This window comes from Solea senegalensis, unplaced genomic scaffold (assembly GCF_019176455.1).
Source record: "Solea senegalensis isolate Sse05_10M unplaced genomic scaffold, IFAPA_SoseM_1 scf7180000012842, whole genome shotgun sequence".
NCBI lineage: Eukaryota > Metazoa > Chordata > Actinopteri > Pleuronectiformes > Soleidae > Solea > Solea senegalensis.
In genome coordinates, this window is record NW_025320705.1 from 169 (window position 1) to 20,830 (window position 20,662).

Sequence of the window (20,662 nt, forward strand, 5' to 3'; positions counted from 1 at the left end):
AACATTGATCTGAAGTAAAAGGACACGCCTGTATTTCATGAGCATTGTGTCAGGCTAATGAAACAAAGATGTTTGCGTTTTTAAGAAAAAACTCATTTATTTTTTTAATTACTGCCCATTACTAACCCAAAAAAAAAAAACAGTTGTCTCTTAAATGCCACAGGACCCTGCAGTCCTGTGGCAAGTTCACATTTTAGAGAATAAGTGCATTAGTTGACTGAGCAACTGAGCCAGATGTTTTATTGTCAGGAGTGAGAGGTATTGAAAGTACAGCAGGAGATGAGACGAGGACCGTGTCCACTGCTCATCGAAGTCTACTTCAGCTCTCCACAGTCTGTGATAGTGATCCTCTTGGAGGTTCGCCCAGACCGTGAACCAAAAGACTCCACTTTCTTGACCACGTCTATTCCCTCCTTCACGCTGCCAAAGACAACATGTCTGCCATCCAGCCTGAATGGAGAAAGACAAAGTTTGTTATCACTGCCTCATACAGTGAGATGATCCGCGATGCCCCCGACAGCGGTTTGACTTGTGGCTGTTTGTTCTGTGATGCCACTATTTTCTACCATTGTTGTACTATTTTAGACCATTTATTAAATCTGATCACATCGAGCGCTGATGCCAAAACATACAAATTCAATACAGGAGTATAATTCTCTGCAGGCATAAAAAACAAAAACACCCTTTCAAACATTTTAACAATAACTGGACATGACTAAACCCATATTTTAGGGGGGGGAAAGCATCTAAAATAACAAGCAGCGTAGATGCAGCAGCAGATTTGTAAGGTTTGGTCTTGTACCAAAGCTATTCAACTGCAAATGGGACACTTTACTATTTTTAATTGAATTACTTATACAATAATCATGACTATTTCCTTCATAATGTCTGAGAGTCTGAAGAGTCGGTGACATGCCAAGGTTACATGCTGATACGTGTATAGCCTCTGGTGGTGGATTTAAGTGCTTTTCTCTTCAGATCCCTGTTACTCAACCTAAAATATATGAAAACGGCATCAGGGTAGCAATTACCTTTTTTTTTTTTCCATGTGGTTTGAAACTCAAAGCTCACATTTTAAATGTTAGCAGTCTCTGAGATGTTCACTGTCACCACCACAGCCAAGCTACTTTTCCTGCTCACAGTTAAAAGTCCTGCAGCTCACTGTCCCTATAAATCCAGAGTCAACTTCATATTTAAGAAAGAAAACACAGCATTTATGATTTGTACCTTAAGAGACTGAGCAACATGGGCCTCCCATGTAATATATATATATTCAAAAGTAAATGAGAATAAGCCTTTTATATTCATATAAGAGGAGGTCTACAGAGGACACCATTTTAAATAGCTCACAATGGACAAACTCAACATCTCTAACTGAAAGCTAAATATTGATTCTTCAACACACTTGGACAGAAATAACCCGATTGCACTTTATCAGTACATACCATTCTGTTTTAGCAGTGCAGATAAAGAACTGGGATCCATTGGTGTTTGCTCCAGCGTTGGCCATGGACAGGATTCCTACAAAGCAACAAATTCACACTCAGTCTAAAACAAAATACAACATATTTTAAATCAAACCGTGCAAATAAGTCATTATGGTGCAAGGATTAATGACTTATATTAAATAGCACATTAATTAAAACATTTGGCCAATTTAGGGAACCAACCAACATTCCTGAGTCTTATTTTGCATTTTTTGTACACAATACTGCCACCTGGTGGTGAAACAATTGAAAACATGTAAAAATGAAATGAATTAAATTATAATTTTCAGAATTTAATATTGCAATTAGTGTTACATGCCAATAATATGCATTCCTGCCTTGTCCTCTGACTTTTTGTTTTTTGGACTCAGTACACTCAAGTATTTTCAAGCCCTGGTTACAAACAACTGAACTAGCACCTCCTTTCAGGACTGTAACACAAACACCGCATATATTTAAGTCCCTGCAGCATCACAAGAGGAGACAGTTTGGCCCTAAACATTCCATCATAACCCACAGACCATCTTAGATGAATGATCAAATACCCAGACTCTCCACATCTGGAAAATGACCTCTGAAAATTCATCTTATCCTTAAATATCTGTGACCAGTGGAAACTGCGGAATAAATAAACCAGACAGCACTGCGTTCTCCTCCATCGCTACTGGCAGTGTTCACAGAAACAGTGGGATATACATCAGACACATTTACCAGGTCCAGTGTGCTTCAGTTTGAAGTTCTCATCGGGAAACTTCCATCCGTAGATAGACTTCCCTCCAGTCCCATTGTGGTTTGTGAAATCACCACCCTGAAAACACAGATCACACTGTAATTACACTGTAACGATCATAAAGGACACAAAAAGAGAAAGAGCGAGGCCTACCTACCTGGCACATGAACTGAGGAATCACTCTGTGGAAAACTGATCCCTTGTAACCGAAACCAAGTTCCCCTGTGCACAACGCCCGGAAGTTTTCTATGAAACAAGAGTTAGTGTTAGGTCCTCCTTAAATCTGTACACAAGGCAGTGAACAACATTCACCAAAATGCAGAAAATTCATTTTTCCTTGTTTTAATTAGACGAATGAATTAGTTAATTGTGGTTTTAAACACTTGTAAAAGAGAAATGTTTCACAAATCTGAGGCAATTGTGTTGTGTTGTGTCTCAAAGTGTGATGTATATTTTATGTTTGTAATATTGCAATTGATGTAAGATATATTGTTATGGAATCGTTGCTCCGGTGTCCATAAATACCATCACTAATACTACAACAACATGTATTGTGTTTTTGTTTTATACCACAAGTATTATGACATCAAATTCAGCTGTAGAACCTGGTCATGACGTGTCTGATGTTTGACATAATAACAATGGTTTGTGGGACGGAATACATTGATAAATTCTGGAGAACTCCTACCTGCTCTCTTCCTTATCAGTGTTTCCTGTGCCACTAGAGCTGAATAGTTCCACTGTTTGTGTGATATTAATATATATTAATATCACTTTCATTCAGTTTCCCAATTAACAATACTGATCCATGAGTGTAAAGAAAATGTTTCTTTGGTCCACAAACCAAAATATATACTGTTTTTTCTGGAACTTGTTGCATTGCCAAGAAAGTAAATCTTTACCAAAGCTTTGCAAAGAAACTGCCCAACTACAAAGAATTAGTAGAGACATTTATTACTCTGCAGTTAAGTCTTGTTTAGTCTTGTCCAGTCTGTCTCCAGCATAATAACTAAAAGTCAACATTCCTTGGATCAGCCTGTGGCTCTGACAAACAAGTTTTACTTGTGCTTGTGAGTAGTTCTTAAAATCTATAATTGAACATTTGCTTAAGTATTAGTTTGTTTGAACTTTACTACATTTTAAATCGAATCCATTCCTGAGAAAAATCATGATACGCAGAATAACATAGAAGACACAGTAATTGTGACCTTGCTCTGTTTTAATTTGTACATTCTGACTATTGATAAAGGGGGAAAAGGATGGTCAACCATGGCTGTATTATTTGTACATATTATGAGATGGTCTACACTATAATTACGTTATAACGTATGTTCTACTTTGTTGTTACACTGTAATAAACTTGATAACAGTTTGATATTAATTACGTGTTCATTTACCACAACACAGGAGACCCCCAACTACAGCTATTAAAAGTGAAAGTAACTTTTACTCAGAGTACAATTTGAGTAATTGTATTTGAGTACACATACACAAATAATGTACACAACAGAGTTCACAAATAATGTCTTACCTGCCGTTTTAGGCACAACGTCAGCGTTGAGCTGCAACAGAAACATGAAATGTCCAGGGTCATAAGTGTGTGTGTGTGTGTGAGCAGGTGGTTCTCAGGAAAACGTTAATTAAAATGAAACTGCGCCATTTTCACACAAGCATCGACAGGTAGGCAGCACTTAAGTCCTGTGTTCTATTATGATTTTGTTTTTTAATGATTTTGACCGCTCTTACCTCAAAGGTTACTCTGCCGAGAGGCTCGTTATCTGCAGCAATGTCAAAGTAAACGGTCGGGTTGTTGTTGGCAGCTGCGACGCCGCTGCTGCACAGACGCACGGCGGTAAACGCCAGCGAACACAACTTGATTCTATTCGACAAAAGCAACATGACTCAAACGTTCCTTCACGCAAGACGAGACCGCAAGGACGTGGAAATTACACTTACATGTGCAATAGCAGAACCCGGAAACGCGTTATTTTAAAGTATCGCGCGATTACGTTTACACACAGTCGCAGAAAACGTTTTTTTTTTTCCTTTGTGTTCAGCTTTCATTCTTTACAAAGAACACATGATGAACAAAAAAAATATTATAGAAAAAAACCCACAATTTTTTAAAGTTGGCTGTAAATAAATACTTTGTCTGCATAATCTAATCCATATAACATCCATTCAACCTCAATGATTTCCTATTGTGGATTATGCTGCCATCTTGTGGGTAAATCAAGTACTCCATATGCCCTGGACCTTTACAACAGGAGTATGATCAGAATATTAGGACACAACAAATCCATGTGCATCCTCTAATGATGGTAAACCATGTCACAACCCTAAACCTAACACTTATAACACAACTGAACATGCTGATAAAGGCAGCAGTGGATCGAGAGTCAAGAATTCTGTGGATTTCTGTGATTTAAAATTGACAATTTCCTCTATGGACTTTGGTGCAAGGAGTGAGCTGTTTACAAAATAATATAATCTTCAATTTTTGCCGGAAAATGCTGTGTTAAAGTGAGATTAAGCAGCAAACATACTCTTAAAATTGAATTAACTTAAGCTGACAGGACATGTTTTACTGAGCTGTCTCTGGCTGCTTCTCGGCACATGAAATACTTTATTTATGCTTAATTCCAACCCTACTTCAAAAAACCCTTGATAACCCATCATTTACACCTCGTCCTTGCCTATGTTGCCATTTCACAAAAGAAAAGACCACAGTGACGTGCGGGTATCATCTGAATACATATTTATTAGATAAATATTAGGTTGTCACATCATCTAACTACATACAGTTCTGCAAGACTAAAAATCACAATTAGTTCCTTTTATTTTCTGACCAGTTTAGAATATGAAATGATTGTACATACAATGTACAAACATAGAGACAATGGCCACATTGCATGATTCAGATTGTAGATCATTTCTGCAGCTGTTCATGATATCAAAAATCGTACAAACTATGGATTTGTTTACAATCTTCTGGACTCGTCCCTCCCTCTCTCCTGCCTCCTCTCTCCTACCCCACCAAGTGATTTTCTCCATAACCTTGATGTTGTTGGGTTTCTTTTCTTTTTAAGCTTTAGCATCTCAAGAGTATGCAAGTGATAGACGAGAACACTTAGGCTAAATATTACATAGCTGTCTCAGTTCCCCTTGGAAAAAAAATAGGTGAAAGTATATTACGGGGGGGGGCAAAAATGCCAAGATACCCACAGACACTAACTAACAAGTTTCATTTTCCATATTCAGCCACTTCCAGTAGAGGGGTTGCAAGCTTTTTATTATTCTGAAGAAACAATGCACATTCCCAGGGAAAATGAATACATTTCTGTTCACATGTCTCTACAGTCATTTACATATATACAGGCATTCTTGGGACGTTTGACCTAGCCTTGCCCTCAGCATCCTTTTTCCAGGCCAGAGTGACAGACGTGCCCTTCCTCTCTGTATTTTTTGTTTGTTTTTGAACTTATTCATTTATTTTTAAAACAACATCCCCCGGGAAAAATGGCCCTGTATCATGATTGTGCAACTACAGATTCGGGGTGCTGCCTAATACACTGAAGTGGCTCACTTCAAAGTAAGACCAAAATAAAGCATCGTGGATTCAGTGGGATGGATTAAACATTTCAATTTGGATAGTTGTTTGTTTTTTGTTGTTGTTTTTTAAACAGTGAATTGCTTTCAAAACGTGATGTCTGCATGGGAAACGTCAGTGTGCTGAAGTGGAACAAATCATATTTCGTAAAAGGCATTTAAAATAACGCTGACACAAATCAGGGGGTGGTTAAATCAGTCAAATGCTGCAAATTGAAAGAAATTGGATTTCTAGCCTTACAGATTCATAAGAAAAGCAGTACAAAATAATTTACCAAAACAAAATGGGATAAAAAATGTAAATGGTCTCATTTTTCTATAAAATATAAACAATATGATGATTTTCTTTAAAATATGGTGGTGATATATCTTTAAAATACCACTGCGTATTGACAATTAGCAACAATTATGATATTCACATAGCTCACTAAATATACTGAAAGCCAGTTGATACCACATCTTTTTAAACCACTGTTTAAATCACTGTTTGGTTTCACTGATAAAAAATGTGAACATATATTCATGAGTACACGACAGTGACCTTTTTCTTTCCTTTTTCTTTTTTTTGATTCAAACACATCTGAGCATGGAAGAAAAATATTGCTTCAAACTGAGCTTAAGGTCTGAAACATGAAATGATGCGACACGATCCACCTCGACAGGAGACCACATGGAAGATGGGAAAACTGTGTATACTGGACAAGTGCAAGACAGAGTACACCGGGAGGAAAGTGACGAGAAAGCACGATGACTTGCAGGAAATAGCTTATGAGATGTTTGGACAGGTGGCGAGGCAGCCGCCGTACGCTGGTTACAAACAGAGTCAGTGGTCAGATGGGAGTTCTGGAGCAAATGTGGTTACGTTTGGACGACTAATGATCAAAGGACAAATATTACCAAGATGATACAAAAATATTCACAATGATATTTACAGTACAATAGCATTTTCTTCAAAAATAATACATTTGCATACTGAACAGCACTCTTCTCAAAAAGTGAAAATGAAAACAAACGTGGCTAAATGTTGGCACCAATACTGCTTAAAAAAAAAACACTTCTTGAACAGCAGTGATGGATAAACTGTATTTGTCCTCTCCTATATCTTTGAAATCAATATTACCTCACACTCTCTCTCACACACACACACACACGCACACACACAGTCTAACGCAGGACCAATCAACACAAACATCTCCATTCTCATCTCTCTAACTTTGGTGATGTTGCGTAGTTTCCCAAATAATTTGTGGATAGTTTTTAATTATGCAGCGACAAAAAAAAAAAAATAATAGAAAAACAACAAAAATATATAATACCGTATATCTGGCAAACACATGATAAATGTATCGCTGATGTCGGCATTATCCCTTCAGTGTTAGTGTTAAATAAATCATACTAAATCTGACAGAAATCAAGAACAAACAAACAAAGGAAACGCTGTGGAAACAGCAAACTGAGAAAAAACACACTATATCTCTCTTTTTTTCTTTTTTTTAAAACCACTTGGAACAGCACTAGACAAGGGCTTGGCACACATGCACTTCTGTAGACTACTGAAACAGCACATCATTTAACAGGGAAAGAGATGCAACTTTGCAAAAATTGCTGACCCGAGTAACAATGGGGCTCATGCAGAGCAAAGGGGCACAGAAGGAGTTAGAGCAGGAAGCAGTAAATGGTCAGAAGGAGCCCAATCTTTTCATTTCCATCCAAATCACTCCGCTGTACAGGAGGATGATCACTATACAATATGTAGAAGCACACATATGCTCTTCTTGTTATCTAATATAAACCTTTTTTGTTTGTTTGTTTTTAGTGAGGCCAAAATCTTCTCCATTCCAGTTGTTAACCCTTACACGAGTGAAAAGCAGGGTTGGATCTCTTTTTGACAAAAATATGTATGTATCACAATTGTAGACAAAGTGGAAGCCGATCACTCTCAAAACTCTTTGCCAGAAGAGCAAAAGTTGTTTTTATAAAACTTTTTTGACAAGGACAGATATACACGGATCTAACTGATTTTCATTTGTACACACTGATGTATATTTTCTGTTTGTTTGTTTTTTTTTTTGCATTGCCTAAATCTCTTGTGCTTTTTAGATGTTGTGTGGTGGACAAAACATTGCGACTAACCAGACCAGTCGGGGGAATGGAGCTGTGACACCAGGAAGCTGTGGCCTCTCAGATTGGAATAACAATATGGACATAACGCACACTGGCCAGATAGCGCAAGTATTTTTTTTTTTCTTCTTCTTTTTTTTTGTTTTTTTTTGTTTTAAATTTTGTTTACACTTAATTCCTTTTTCTTCTCAAAAGGAAACAAAATATAATAATAAAAAAAGAAAATGCTACAATGTGTTTCTAATGTGCACACATACACATGTGTGTGGCATTAAAAAAATCAACTGAGTATAGCTGCACAGTTCAAAGGTATCGCCGCGGGGTGAGCTTCCCACTGTGTGTTTGAGTTTGAACCTCTTTCAGTCAATCTGCGCTGGCGAATGAAAACTGTACAAGAGGAAGAAGAGAAAGGGAGTGCATCTTTGTGTTTATCAAGTACTGAGCGACCGCTCCGGGTTCTCAGGGAAACTGCAGGCAGTCAGAAAAAGTTTGTGTGTGTGTCTGAATCGCCTCAGTTGTTTTCGAAGAGTGACAGAAGGTCATCGTTGCTATTGCTGGGGAGGTCGGGGGGGTCCAGGTACGACAGCAGCTCATCTGGGTTTGCGAGTTCTGGTAGAAGCTGTGAAGAAGAAGAGCGACACGATTCTTGTTCAGTAAACGGAGAATGATAAAGATCTGCTTTTAAAATAATATCAGCTGTATGTTAGGACTCACGTCTAAAGATGGCTCGGGCATGTCCGAACCAGCTTGGCTGTCCAAACTGGAGGGGTTAAAGGTGAGGTCGCCATGGGGATGGCTGTTGGGGCCAGGTTGCTGTTGCTGCTGTTGCTGAGGAGGTGGAGGTTGTCGCGAGGGCTGCGGATGCCCGCCGTGGTGCAGCTGCTGCCCTGATTGGCTCCCAGGGTGTGGAGACGCATGTAAGCTCTGCTGCAGTGGACCATGTGACGGGTCGTTGCTGGCAGAGTGAGGTATCTGCACAGTGAGAGGGACACATTCAGTTTTGTTATTTATTGCTCTAACAAGTATTAGAGATGGGAATCGGTATCAGTCAGTATCGGTCCGATACTGATTCAAATCACTGTAGATACTCGTTAGATAGAAGTTTGTGATATCAGTGTTGTATCGGACACAAAAAGTGGTATCGCTCCATCCCTAATAATTATGATAACTTCATTATTTTTTTTCTAGGGTTAAACAGTTGTAACATCACAAAAAAGGGTTAAGCTTAGCTGTATTATAAGTATTATAACCCTAACCCTGAGTGGTAATCATTTTTTTTCTGGTAACATAATGGAGGATCAATTACAACTAAATAATATGGTAATTGCTAATATTAAATTAAATTAAATTAAATTAAATTAAATTAAATTAAATTAAATTAAATTAAATTAAATTAAATCCAAGCAAGTGATTGTAATTACCAAGCTATTACTATATTACATTACATTACATGTCATTTAGCAGACACTTTTATCCAAAGCGACTTACAAGGGAATTGAGTACAACCTGCCAGGGGTGGAGTTGAACTTGCGACCATGAAGTCTTTACCAAGGTGGAAATTGCATTGCAAATAAGATGATATGAACTATTACAAGGTTGTAAAAGTCAAATAAAAGTAAAAAAATATATATATAGAACTTACTGAGTCAGGCATATTGTGTGAGAGTGGCTTGTCTTGCGTCATCATGCTGTTGGGCATGTCAGGCGGATGAGACAGTTGGGGGCCGTGCATGAAGTCATTCATGGATGTACCACCAGGGGTGCCGTGAGGGAAATCAAAGTTCCCGTGGTAACTGTTGCCTAGCAAACAAAATCAATCAATCAATCAATAAATGAGTATACGTGTCACAATTAATGAGATTATTTGTAAGCTTGCTGGAGAGGTTTTGTGCAGTGACTGCCTGGTTACCTTGGCTGCTGTATTCGCTGTTGCTCCCTTGTTGAGACGGGTACGGCGAGGGTCCAGGGCCGAGCTGAGCTATCATCTCCATCACATTTGGCATGATCATCTGGCTGGGACTCATAGTCTTAAACCTCTTCGCCAGTGGTCCGTCTGGATCCTCCTTGATGTGGATGTCAGATTTGATAGCAACAGGCCGCCAACTACATGTCGGGTCAATGGTCACTTCCTCAAATTCCGAGCTGGTGACATAGAGAAGGAAGCAAATGTTTCAGACACGAGGAATGGTATCTGCGTTGCAAATGTGTTTTATCGTGCGTGGACTTACTTTTGGATGGCGTTCAAGATTCCCCACATGTACTGGTCCACTTCAAGTCCTTCTAACAATGCTGTTTTACTAATGAGAGAAGAGAGAGAGGGCTTAAAGCACTGCGAGAGATTACGGTGAACCACTTTAAACAGGGCAAATACTGCGAGGTTTCTAAACTGGATGTACTTACTTGCATACAGGACATCGCCATGTCCCCCGCTCACAGTTGAGTTGTAAATATGATTCCAAATCAAAGCACTGCAAAGCAGATCAAGTAGGGCTGCACGATATCAGGAAAATGTGAAATACAATAATGCCGATAAGTTTTGTGATGAAAATGTGATCCATCGATATTCATCCTCCATAGCAACCACAAGCCAACATTACTGTTGTTTTCCTTTTGGCAAATAAAAAGGGCATGGATGCAAGCCAAGCTGCGTTCACAGTACCCTCCACTACTCAAACAGGTTTTTAGAGTTGGAATTTAAATTATCATTTAAGTCTGTAACATATTTCTGTACTTTGTGGTCAAATTACGTCAACTTTGGTCTTTTTTAAATGCTTTTTGAAGTGTTCATAAATCAATACGGAAACGATGCCTATCCCTGCTTGGAGTAAGTACACAGTGTAAATGTGTTCTTGCTTTTGTTTTGTTGTGATCAGTCATGTTTCTGATATCAACTTCCTATATATTGTGCAGCCCTAGTTCACTCCGTGTATAATTTGCGCTGTGTGACAGGCCGTGACCTCTGTTAGGACGTTGTTGGGCAACATTTGTTTATGAACTACTTACAAGTAATGAGTTGGATTTATTGCACTTTGCTTCTGTTGTGGCCGGGGTTTAACTTTGACTCTCTCCCAATCCTCCAATCGTTGTCTTCCGGGCCGCACAGGGAAGATGGTGAAAAAAGTCTGCCCCTGCAACCAGCTGTGTAGTAACTATCTCTTTTTTTGGTCTTTCCTCCCTCCCTCCATCCATTCCCGTCCTCCATCCTTGCACTTGCTCTCCCGTATTTTCTCCTGCTCTCCGACGCCCTGTTGTAGACTTAATGTTTGACCCTCTGCAAGATTTGAGATCAGATCAGTTCAGTCGTTTCAGTCAGTTTCAGACCAAATGGGAAAAAAAAGAATGTTTTGATCACAGATTGCGTAGCTCTACCTGAAATGACTGAACAGATCTGTCAATGCAGACTCAAACTGACAGTGCATGCACTTGCAAGCCCTCACACACACTCTCAACCACACATTTACTCACCTGAACAGCTGTTTGTCTCTCTGCCCTCTCTCCTCCCTCCTCCCTTTCCTCTCCCTTATCACGGCAATTGTGGTCTAGACTACGTTGCCCAGAGTTCCATGCTGCTGCAGTCAGTCATGACTCAGCGTCTCCATTCGACCTCACGTTTATTGTTTTTACTCCATTTTATTTGGCATGATGTGACAGTTTTTCTGCCAGGCAAACAATGTGATTACCTTTCATTTGGGCTGATTCCTGCATTTTATGTTCTTACTTGTGTGTGTGTGTGTGATCGGAGCAGATCATATGAATGTTTCCCAGCTGACATCATCTTTGTCAGCATAGCTTTTTGATTTCCATTCGTCTGCATAGGAATCTGCATCTGCTCTTGGTTCTTATACTGTGCTGTCAAGGGTCATAATCTTCATATTTCTTACACATAATGATATTAGCTCTTTATTCTATGATAAAACAGTGTATTTGTCTGTACATTAGATTGATGGAGAATACATACATTCTGAGACTATGTGCTTTATTCTGTAGCAAAGAGATGGTGGGAAATGGCTTGGTAGTGAGGCATTAACATGCAGAAATAGACTTGAATGTGGAGTAGTATGGAGAAGGTGCTGCTATCATAGAGTATGGTCTATTCCTCTGCGTCATGCTGTATATTATAGTTTGTAGTGTGTGCTTTTTTTTGTTTGCAGTGATTTTGTCATGATGGGTTTCTGAGGGTTTGGCAAACTTCCACCTTCTCATTACGAGGCATGAGTGCCACCTAGTGGTCATAAAGTGAATCGAAACACCCAAGAATGGTGCTTACAAAGTGGTCGACAGCAGTTACTGGCCATGTCAGATGTCTTCACAGATTGCCCAGCGTTGCTCCTCTGGTGTCAAATTAAAACATATAAACTAATGAGGTTTTCATAGATTTTTGGTTGTTTGTTCATCATTAAATCCATCATCAAGAATTAAACCGTAGAACTGTAGGACCATGTCGACTTTGCTGATCTTCCAGTCACCACATAACCAGCCCCCTTTTCATGGACACAACTGGACAGACATTCCCATTGACCCATGTAACCATAGCTCCATGTTGTTATTTGAATAATACCTCACATGGTTCGCTCTGTGTTTGTCCTCGCAGGGACGAACAGCACCAACGCCGTGAGCGGTTCAGGCGGCCTGTGCCAGAGTCAGACGGGTTCTCAGTATCTGCCCTCCAGCATGACGGTGCCGCATCAGAGGAAAGGAACCTTCACCGACGACTTCCATAAACTGGTGGACAACTGGGCCAGAGACGCCATGAACCTCTCACAGGTTACTTACCGCCGGGTTATTACTCCAAACCGACGTGGAGAATGTTCTGTCGACACTGACTCACCAGCTTCATGTTACTTTAAAAAGACAAGACGATGAAAGCAAACGCTTTAAATGATTGATGGAGTAAACAAACCTCAGGCAAAACGTCTTTAAATCTGCTCTGATGGCATGCGTCCATTTTGCCATTTTGAGTATTTCCCCAAATCTAAATTCTCATGTTATACTCCACCCAACCCTCAAGCTCTAATGTATTTATTTTATTTTGAAGGAAAATGGCTGAGGTTTTTATTTGGCAACTTTTTTTAAGTCAATTTCATTGTGTGCAATTTTTAATATCCATCCTAAATGTATCCCAGCATATCCCAGTCGTTATTGATTGATTTCTGAACATTCTAAAGAGTGTTTGTGTCATGTGATCAAGAATTAATAACAAAATCATCTTTTCCAGGGTAAGAGGAGTGCCAAACAGCTGCCGCAAGCTCCAGCACAGGGACACAGCTACGAGGTTAGTCCAAACAAGTTTGATATTTCTTGGGCATTAAGTACTGTAAAGTACTTGCACATGTACTTTCTGTCTAGAAATCTTAACGTGTTATGCTGTGTTTCCTCGTCACTGCAGGTCATTCAGTCAGCAGGTCTGGGCAGGAAGTACTCGGCTCCCAGCCAGCTGTGTCCCAGCAGCATCGGAGGCTCTGCACACCTCCCCACAAACCCCACCACCACTACCTCTACCTCTGTGGCCGCCCGCAAGGGCTCCCTGAGCCACGCCCCCGCCGCCTCCACTCCGCCCCAACCCCAGCCGCCTCAATTCATCCACTACAACCCCACCCCCGCCTACAGCGCACAGTGGTCTGGTCCAGGTTTGCCAACGCCACACCAGGCTGCAGCACAGCCTGGACCTCTGCTGGTCAGCACTTCCCAGCCCCTGGGCCCCTACCCCACACCACAGGGCCATATTCCCGGGCAGGGGCCATTCCAGGCTTTCCATGTGACCAACGCTTTGCAGAAGTCTGTCAGCAACCCAGGAGGACCCAATCTGAGGACCACGTAGGGCTGGGGGTGAGGGCCGTTGTGAATCACTGCCCGACTGGCCTGAACTGGTGTGGAGCGGAGCGTTTCAGCCAGAGGGGACAGCTAGAACTGGAGTGGGTAAAGTGTCAGAAGCTGATCTGTCCGAGTGGAGGAGAAACAGGATGGAGGAGAGGAGGGAGAAATGGCGGCTGCGATCACCTGTGCTTTACTTCGTACGCGGGTGTGCAGCTGCTGCAGACGCAGCCATGTATCGGATCTTCCCACCTGCTGTTTACCGACCGCGGGCCTGTGATGGCTGCCAAATACTCGAGGACAAAGGAAAAGACTGATGAGTGCAATGTTGAACGGCCAAAGAGGTTCTGACAGGGTATGGGACTGGTGTTGGTGACTATGTTTGTGTGCCGTGCCGTGTATGGGCTTTCATGACAGGGTCACACTTGGAGTTTGTAAGTCCATACATGACGGCGCGCACACACACACACTTTGTCTGTCTTTTGGTAGACAGCAGTGGGAGGATAAAAATGAAAGGTTGAACGGGAAGAAGGTGGTGATGTGAATGTCTGCCGCTAAAAGGCTTTGATATGAAAAGATCTGTGATTATTACTATCGTCAGTGAAAACAGTCCAGTTCAGTATTCACATTTTTTTTCTCCCAAACCATTAAAAGCACAATAGGATAGGACAGCGAGAACAAAGTGAATTCATTTAAGTGAGAAAATTCCACAGATCAGCACTCGGTGTAGTCGTGAGAGAAGTCGTGGCAGCTTCTCTGTGTGTTGTTGCTCCTCGGTACTGACAAGTCATTCAGAGAGGAGGAGGAGGAGGAGGAGGAGATGGAGAGACGATGGCAGGACAAGTTAGAGAGAGAGAGTTTGTATAAAAGCCAAACACCAAACTGTTCCCTCTGCTTACGTCAGGAGCGTTTATTGAAAAAGCACTTAACAGACGTGACGAATGCTCCCGCGAACATCTCGTCTGTGTCACGACTCCTCCTCCTCCTTCCCTCCGTCCTCCTCCTCCTCCTCCTCCGCCTCCTCTCTGTTGCCATTTAAAGCAATAAAAGCAGAAAAGAAAAACCTTTACAGTAGGAAAATCCCAAGCATGAAAGGAAAAAAAAGTGGCCTTGTTATCAGAATAATATCAGAGTCCCTGTACAGTTAGTGTTTATTTTTCAAAAATGTCAGAGATGATAATTCCATTCGTTGTTTTCTTTTGGTTTTTTTTTTGTCAGCATTGTTTGCTAGCAGTCTCACATACACACACCCACACATGATAATACCTGAACACACACACATGTCGTTGGAGGTGTAGCAGCTGTTTAACAGACACAAACTCACTGACTAATGTCTCAGTTTTGTAGTTTCATCACACGGTTGGTTTTCAACGTTTGGGTTGAAATGATGTACATTGTTGTTAATGATAATTATTCTATTTAAAAAACAAAAAAAAACAAAAGTGTGTTCTCTCGACGGACCTGTTATACACACACACACACACACATCGGTGCTCGATGTGGAAACACTGTGATTATTGTCGTTTGTTGACAAACTGTTGTTGGGCAGCATTAGATTTAGGGTGAAACGTCAAAACAAATAAATAAACAAAGAAAAGGAGAATACAGAGGACACTTCAGGGTCCTTTCACTTTCAATTCACTGCTTCCTTGCAAACGGATCGTCGTCCAAAAAATGTGAAAATTATAAACGAATGTCAACGATACATCCGGTCACATTCTCTGAAAAACAAATGCCTTACTCGACCGCTAGTTTGGCTCCGTCTTCATAACTCATTGAATTGAAAGTTGAAACTGACCTTTAAGCCTGAAGTAATTAAAAGTAGTTGATTTTTAAGATTTAAAAAAACAAACAAAAAAAAAGTTATGCTCGCTATTTTTTTGTTCTTAAAAGAGTACTTACACAGTATATCAGACACTTTAAATAGCCCTCCTCTTCCCTTATTCCTCCTCTGGTTTGGATAGATGAATGTGAATGTATAAACCAATGGTGTCCATTTTTAATGTACTTGAAAAGAAAAAAAAAGTTGTTTGTTTTTTGGTTTTTGCTCCGTCTCTGTTTGTTTCTCCTGATCTCCCCCAGAGCCTCTGGTGAATACTGGAGGTATTTACTAGTGCCTTGCATCCTTCCTGTTCCTGTTGCTTCTTTATTAGGAGAGAGGGGGTGAGGGGCCTCAAGCACAGCGTGTGTGTGTGTGTGTGTGTGTGGAGAGTGGTCACTGTGAGGTCAGGTGATGCGGGAATCATAGGTGCTGCTGTGTGTGGTTGAGTCTGTTTGAGTCTTTTGGGGAATTGACTCTTTTCTGAGTGTGGCGAGAACAGAAGAGTCGCCATTATGACATCAGTGTTGAAGTGAATGCTGTGCTTTACCTCTCCGGTTTCAGAAAGGTTGGAAGCGTGATGCATTATCAGTGCCATTTTTGTTTTTCAGGGTTTTAATTGTAAATAATGTGGAGGGGTTCAGTTGTTGAAGATTGTATTTGAAGCTTGGACCACTCTGTACTTTAGAGGCACAGGTGCAGCATACAGTGAGGAGGGGATGTAGTGGTGGATTTCATTTGAATCCTTTTTATACCAAAACATGAATCTTTTATTTATTTATTTTTTCCCCTCCCCTTTTATTCAGCGGGGAAAAAAGTGAGATTAAAATTAAAGGTGGACGTTTTACTCTGCTGTCAGTTAAGCAGCGAGGCTTTCGTGCCTGATGCTCATCAAAATACAATAATCTTGCCTTTGTTTTGTGCACAGTTGTTGCATTTTTCTAAATTAAGTGCGACTGCATACACTCGTGTCATGTTTCCCTGCCTAAATTAAAGCTCCAGTGTGTATCCTGAGTACGTCAGGGAACTAAACCCTCCTAATTGTTACACACTGGACCTTTAAGGTTATCGATTGAACTGACCAAATTTGTGAGGCTGTGTGACCAATGCATAATAGAATGTTTTTCTCTTTTTTAACCAAAGTCCACCCACTTCAACCCAGTAAGACGATACAGAGATCTCTCACCTCCAAACAATAACGCTTTGTCACAGTTGTGTCCCACTAAGAGACACGTCGTCGGGCGTCTCCTCGTCATCCGAGAGTTGCTGCAAAAGGTATGAATCTTGTGTTATAGCAGCTGCACCGTTCAGGGTTAAACACGGCGGGTGTTCAAGGACAAAGTGGTGGTTTTGGTGGTGGTTGGAATGAGTGTGAGCACAGTGGTGGTTCTGATGATCTTTGATGCCTTTGACGCCCTTTGACAAACTTCAATCTTTTTTTTTTTTCTTTTTTTTGTTGGAAGTGTGTTCTGGATTCACATAAATAATATTGTGCCATGGTTATTTTATAATGTTTGTCCAAAACTCAAGCTTTTTGTTTGTTTTGTTTTGTTTTTTCTCCATTTCTCATGAATAGTTTGGTTGAAGCTGTGAATAATCTTTAGAGCCACTTCGCTCTAGTCCTGGTTTTCGAGTTTAGTTCAGTCAGATCTCTCGCCGACTCCTTGCCGTGTTCAACCAACAGAGGTGAAACAAGAAAAAAACTGAGTGTGCTTACCTGTTGTTACTCACTGGAACTGATTTGGTTGCCAGGTAACATCCTGGAGTTTTTCACTTCTCACTTGATTTCCACAAACGTTTTTGTTTTGGTGATATTTCTCTTTTGTCTCTCACACATATTTACTTAGAAAGGAAGCGCCTTCTGTGCAATGACCACAGTGCAATATTATACAGGTGACAGTTTTGCTATCAAATTTCCTGAAGGGTTTGGAAAGCTTCTAGGGTTCAGTGGTTGTGGCTGTAGCAGAGAGCTCTTACTGTGAAATTGGAGGAGCTCTTATTGTGAAATTGCATTGACGTTGTGAAGTGGGGGGAAAAATAGGATCAATGTTTGGAGACGCATGTGCAAAAGTGTAGCAATAGTTTTTTAGGTTCTGTTGGTGTTTTACAGTTTAGTGTGTCCAGGACTCGCTTACCTCTAATGCGTTTTTACTGTAGAAGTGCCCACGTGTAAAGAAAAAGAAATAAAAGAAGCCTTTTTATTTACAAACACAACATACACTCACACAGACTGATGCATCTCCTCACTTTGTCGCAGCTTTCTCCCGTGGATCGACGTCTAGTCTCGAGTTTCTCTGACTGTTACTGAGAAAAAAAATCTCTTTTCAACATGTTTCTGTGCTCAATTTAATTTAATTATTATTATTTTTTTAAATTTCTCACTCACTTTATCTGCAGTGTTAATGTCGAGCAGCACCTGATGTAATTCAGTGGTTTTTATTTTGTCTGTATCGTGTTTGACCGTGTACAAAAGTGGTTAAAATAAAACGTTCAAAAACACATGGATGAATGAAAGAAAGAAAAACAAACACAAAAAAATTAATGTAGGGAGTCATCTGCAGCCTTTAATGGTATGTTTTGCACTAAGTATACAGAGTGTTCAAGCTTCATCATAAAAAGAAAAAGTGCGCTTTGCGCCACAATACAATAAAATTTGTTACTTTATTTGTAAAGACTTAATAAAAGTTGTTTAAATGAATGGATGATGACTCGACTTTAATGAAGTGTGTGTGTAAAATGTGTCTTTTTTTTAAAAAAAAAACAGGTGACTGGGATACAAAGAAGAAACCACTTAAATGGAAAGGAAGGACAAACATCAGGATGGACAGGTACACAATGACATGAGTAAGGTTGGTTTTATCTCCTCATATGATCAGATTTTTCTTTTTTTTTTTTACATGGTTTTGATTCACAGGAGTAAAATAAATTCAACTTTTTAAAGGGTCAGTGTGTAAAATTTAAGTGATTTTATTTTTCCAGTCTTGTATAAAGTACCTTAAAGGTGATATTTGAGTAAAAGTACAAGTTTCTCACCAGAAATTGACTTTGGTAGAAGGTAAAGTCACTTTTTTTTATAATATTACTGAAGTAAAAGTTCTTAAAGTATGTGACATTTACTGGACTTAAGTATCAAAAGTCATTTTCTGATATCAAATGTACTTCTGTTTTAGAAGTAATAGTATTACAAAGGTGAGGCATGACGATTGAGCCATCGTAGCTCAGGGGTAGGGTTCACAACCCGGTCAGAACAAGGTCCAGTTTCCTCTCACACTCCCCATGAGTGTGAGAGTGGATGGTTGTTTGTCCCTGTGATGGACTGGTGACCTGTCCAGTGTGTACCCAACCTTTCACCCTATGTCCACTGGGATTAGCATCAGTGCGACATCAGTGAATATGAAAAACAATGAAATGTCAAATCAGTTAAACGCGTAGGAAATAATTACACTATTAGGTCAACTGAAAACACTATAATCCAACCACAGATGAAATGAAGACTACATTTCATTTCCCTGATGTTGCAGTACTTATCCTCGCCACATGGCTGCAGCACTTTACTTCATAAAGTGCGTCACCTGCAGGACTTACAGTATGTTCTCCCTCCTCCTCCTCACCCTCACCCTGACCACAGCTTCTTGCTTCCAGGACGTTCAGGAAACAGCTTGTTATGAGGTGTGAATCCTGTACTTATTATGTGTCACTATGGATACGGCGAAGAAGAAAAAAAAGAAAAAAAAACACCGTCAGCCCAGAGGAAGTAAGGGAGGAAGGAAAAAGAATCTTAGTGATAGATTATAACAATCATTTTCCATCCAGCTTTTTTTTTTTCTTCCTGCTTTGACATAAACATATCTCTGTGGAAACATTTAAAGTCAGAGCGAGTGGGTTTTTATGACATTTCATTTTACTGGATAAAAATGCTAAAAGAGAGTTTATTGCACCGTGAAGCAGGTGTTAGATTCCCCCTCCCATGCACCCATTTGGCCTTTAAGTTAAGGTCATTTATATGTCAGATGAATGGCACATGCTGCCATGACGAAGAATGTGACGTATATTTCTTATATACTGTCGACTGCGACGGTGAGAGTTTCCTTTGTGATTTGGAGCAAAACTTTGATCTGGGGAGCAAGTGCTTTTTAAAAAAAACAACAAAAAACTGCTATTTGTCTTAAAAAGAAAAAACAAAACAAAAAACTTTACTGCTATTTGTCTCAAACTGTTGAATGTGCTGCTGCTGCTGCTGCTACTGCTACTTGTCCTGACCAGTCTTTGTATAAAGTACCTTTAAGGGAAAGTATCTTACCAGAAAATTACTTTGGTAGAAGTTAAAGTCACTTTTTTTATAATATTACTTAAGAAAAAGGTCTTAAAGAATATGACATTTACTGTACTTAAGTATCAAAAGTCATTTTCCGATATGTAATGTACTTAAGTTTCAGAAGTAAAAGTATTAAAAAAAGTGAGGAGCTAGGATTGAGCCATGATGACTCAGTGGTAGGGCAAGTTGTCTTTCAGTTGGAAGGTTGTGCGTTCAATTCCTGGTATGTGTCCTTGAGCAAAACACTTAACCTCTTAACACTTAACCCCTTACAGTGTGTGAAAGACAAAACTGTAGTGTAAAGCAGCTCATCAAGACTAGAATAGTTTAAATACAGACCATAATACCAACTCTTCCTCTTCTTCTTCTTCTGATTGTATTTGGTAGTAACGAGTTACTACTAAAGTGAAAGTTGCTAGAAATATGTGTATTTTGTACTTAAGTGGAGTAACAAAGTCTTTATACATCGTTACATTACAGTACTCGTTTTGACCTCTTGACCTCAGGTAGGCCTTCCTGTTCAAATAGATAATAATGATTATTTGTCTGCTCCAGACTATAAGGATCAGGGCTGATTTACCTTGTGTTCCCAGTGGAGCACACACATTAACCACATGTAAACAGTGGAGTCACAGAGTGTAATTACACACAACACTGCTCAAGTCCCAGAGAAGCACTGAACAACTCGAGCGTGGGAGTCAACGTTTTCATTTTCCTTAAAAAAAAAAACACCACAGAGAGGAGCAGCAGTCAATGAAAGTAGACAATCA

General features: G+C 40.0%; 3 protein-coding genes across 3 annotated transcripts; 1 reads left to right on the forward strand and 2 right to left on the reverse strand.

The window, feature by feature from the left end:
* Positions 1 to 223: 223 nt before the first annotated feature.
* Positions 224 to 4,188, reverse strand: LOC122760012 (peptidyl-prolyl cis-trans isomerase A-like). Its single transcript, XM_044015075.1, has 6 exons — positions 3,964 to 4,188; positions 3,749 to 3,779; positions 2,375 to 2,463; positions 2,199 to 2,295; positions 1,446 to 1,521; positions 224 to 450 (listed from the first exon to the last, which is right to left on the reverse strand). The coding sequence occupies exons 1-6, from the start codon at positions 4,114 to 4,116 to the stop codon at positions 315 to 317; spliced, it is 582 nt and encodes a 193-aa protein (XP_043871010.1). The 5' UTR covers positions 4,117 to 4,188; the 3' UTR covers positions 224 to 314.
* Positions 4,189 to 5,488: 1,300 nt separating this feature from the next.
* On the reverse strand, positions 5,489 to 10,412 carry LOC122760013 (zinc finger MIZ domain-containing protein 1-like). The gene is made up of 6 exons (XM_044015076.1): positions 10,348 to 10,412; positions 10,176 to 10,244; positions 9,857 to 10,089; positions 9,590 to 9,747; positions 8,662 to 8,919; positions 5,489 to 8,566 (listed from the first exon to the last, which is right to left on the reverse strand). Exons 2-6 carry the CDS (start codon positions 10,202 to 10,204, stop codon positions 8,459 to 8,461), a joined length of 786 nt encoding a protein of 261 aa, XP_043871011.1. The 5' UTR covers positions 10,205 to 10,244; positions 10,348 to 10,412; the 3' UTR covers positions 5,489 to 8,458.
* Positions 10,413 to 10,950: 538 nt separating this feature from the next.
* On the forward strand, positions 10,951 to 14,780 carry LOC122760014 (serine/threonine-protein kinase WNK1-like). Its single transcript, XM_044015077.1, has 4 exons — positions 10,951 to 11,092; positions 12,539 to 12,711; positions 13,163 to 13,219; positions 13,334 to 14,780. The coding sequence occupies exons 1-4, from the start codon at positions 11,056 to 11,058 to the stop codon at positions 13,763 to 13,765; spliced, it is 699 nt and encodes a 232-aa protein (XP_043871012.1). The 5' UTR covers positions 10,951 to 11,055; the 3' UTR covers positions 13,766 to 14,780.
* Positions 14,781 to 20,662: the final 5,882 nt, after the last annotated feature.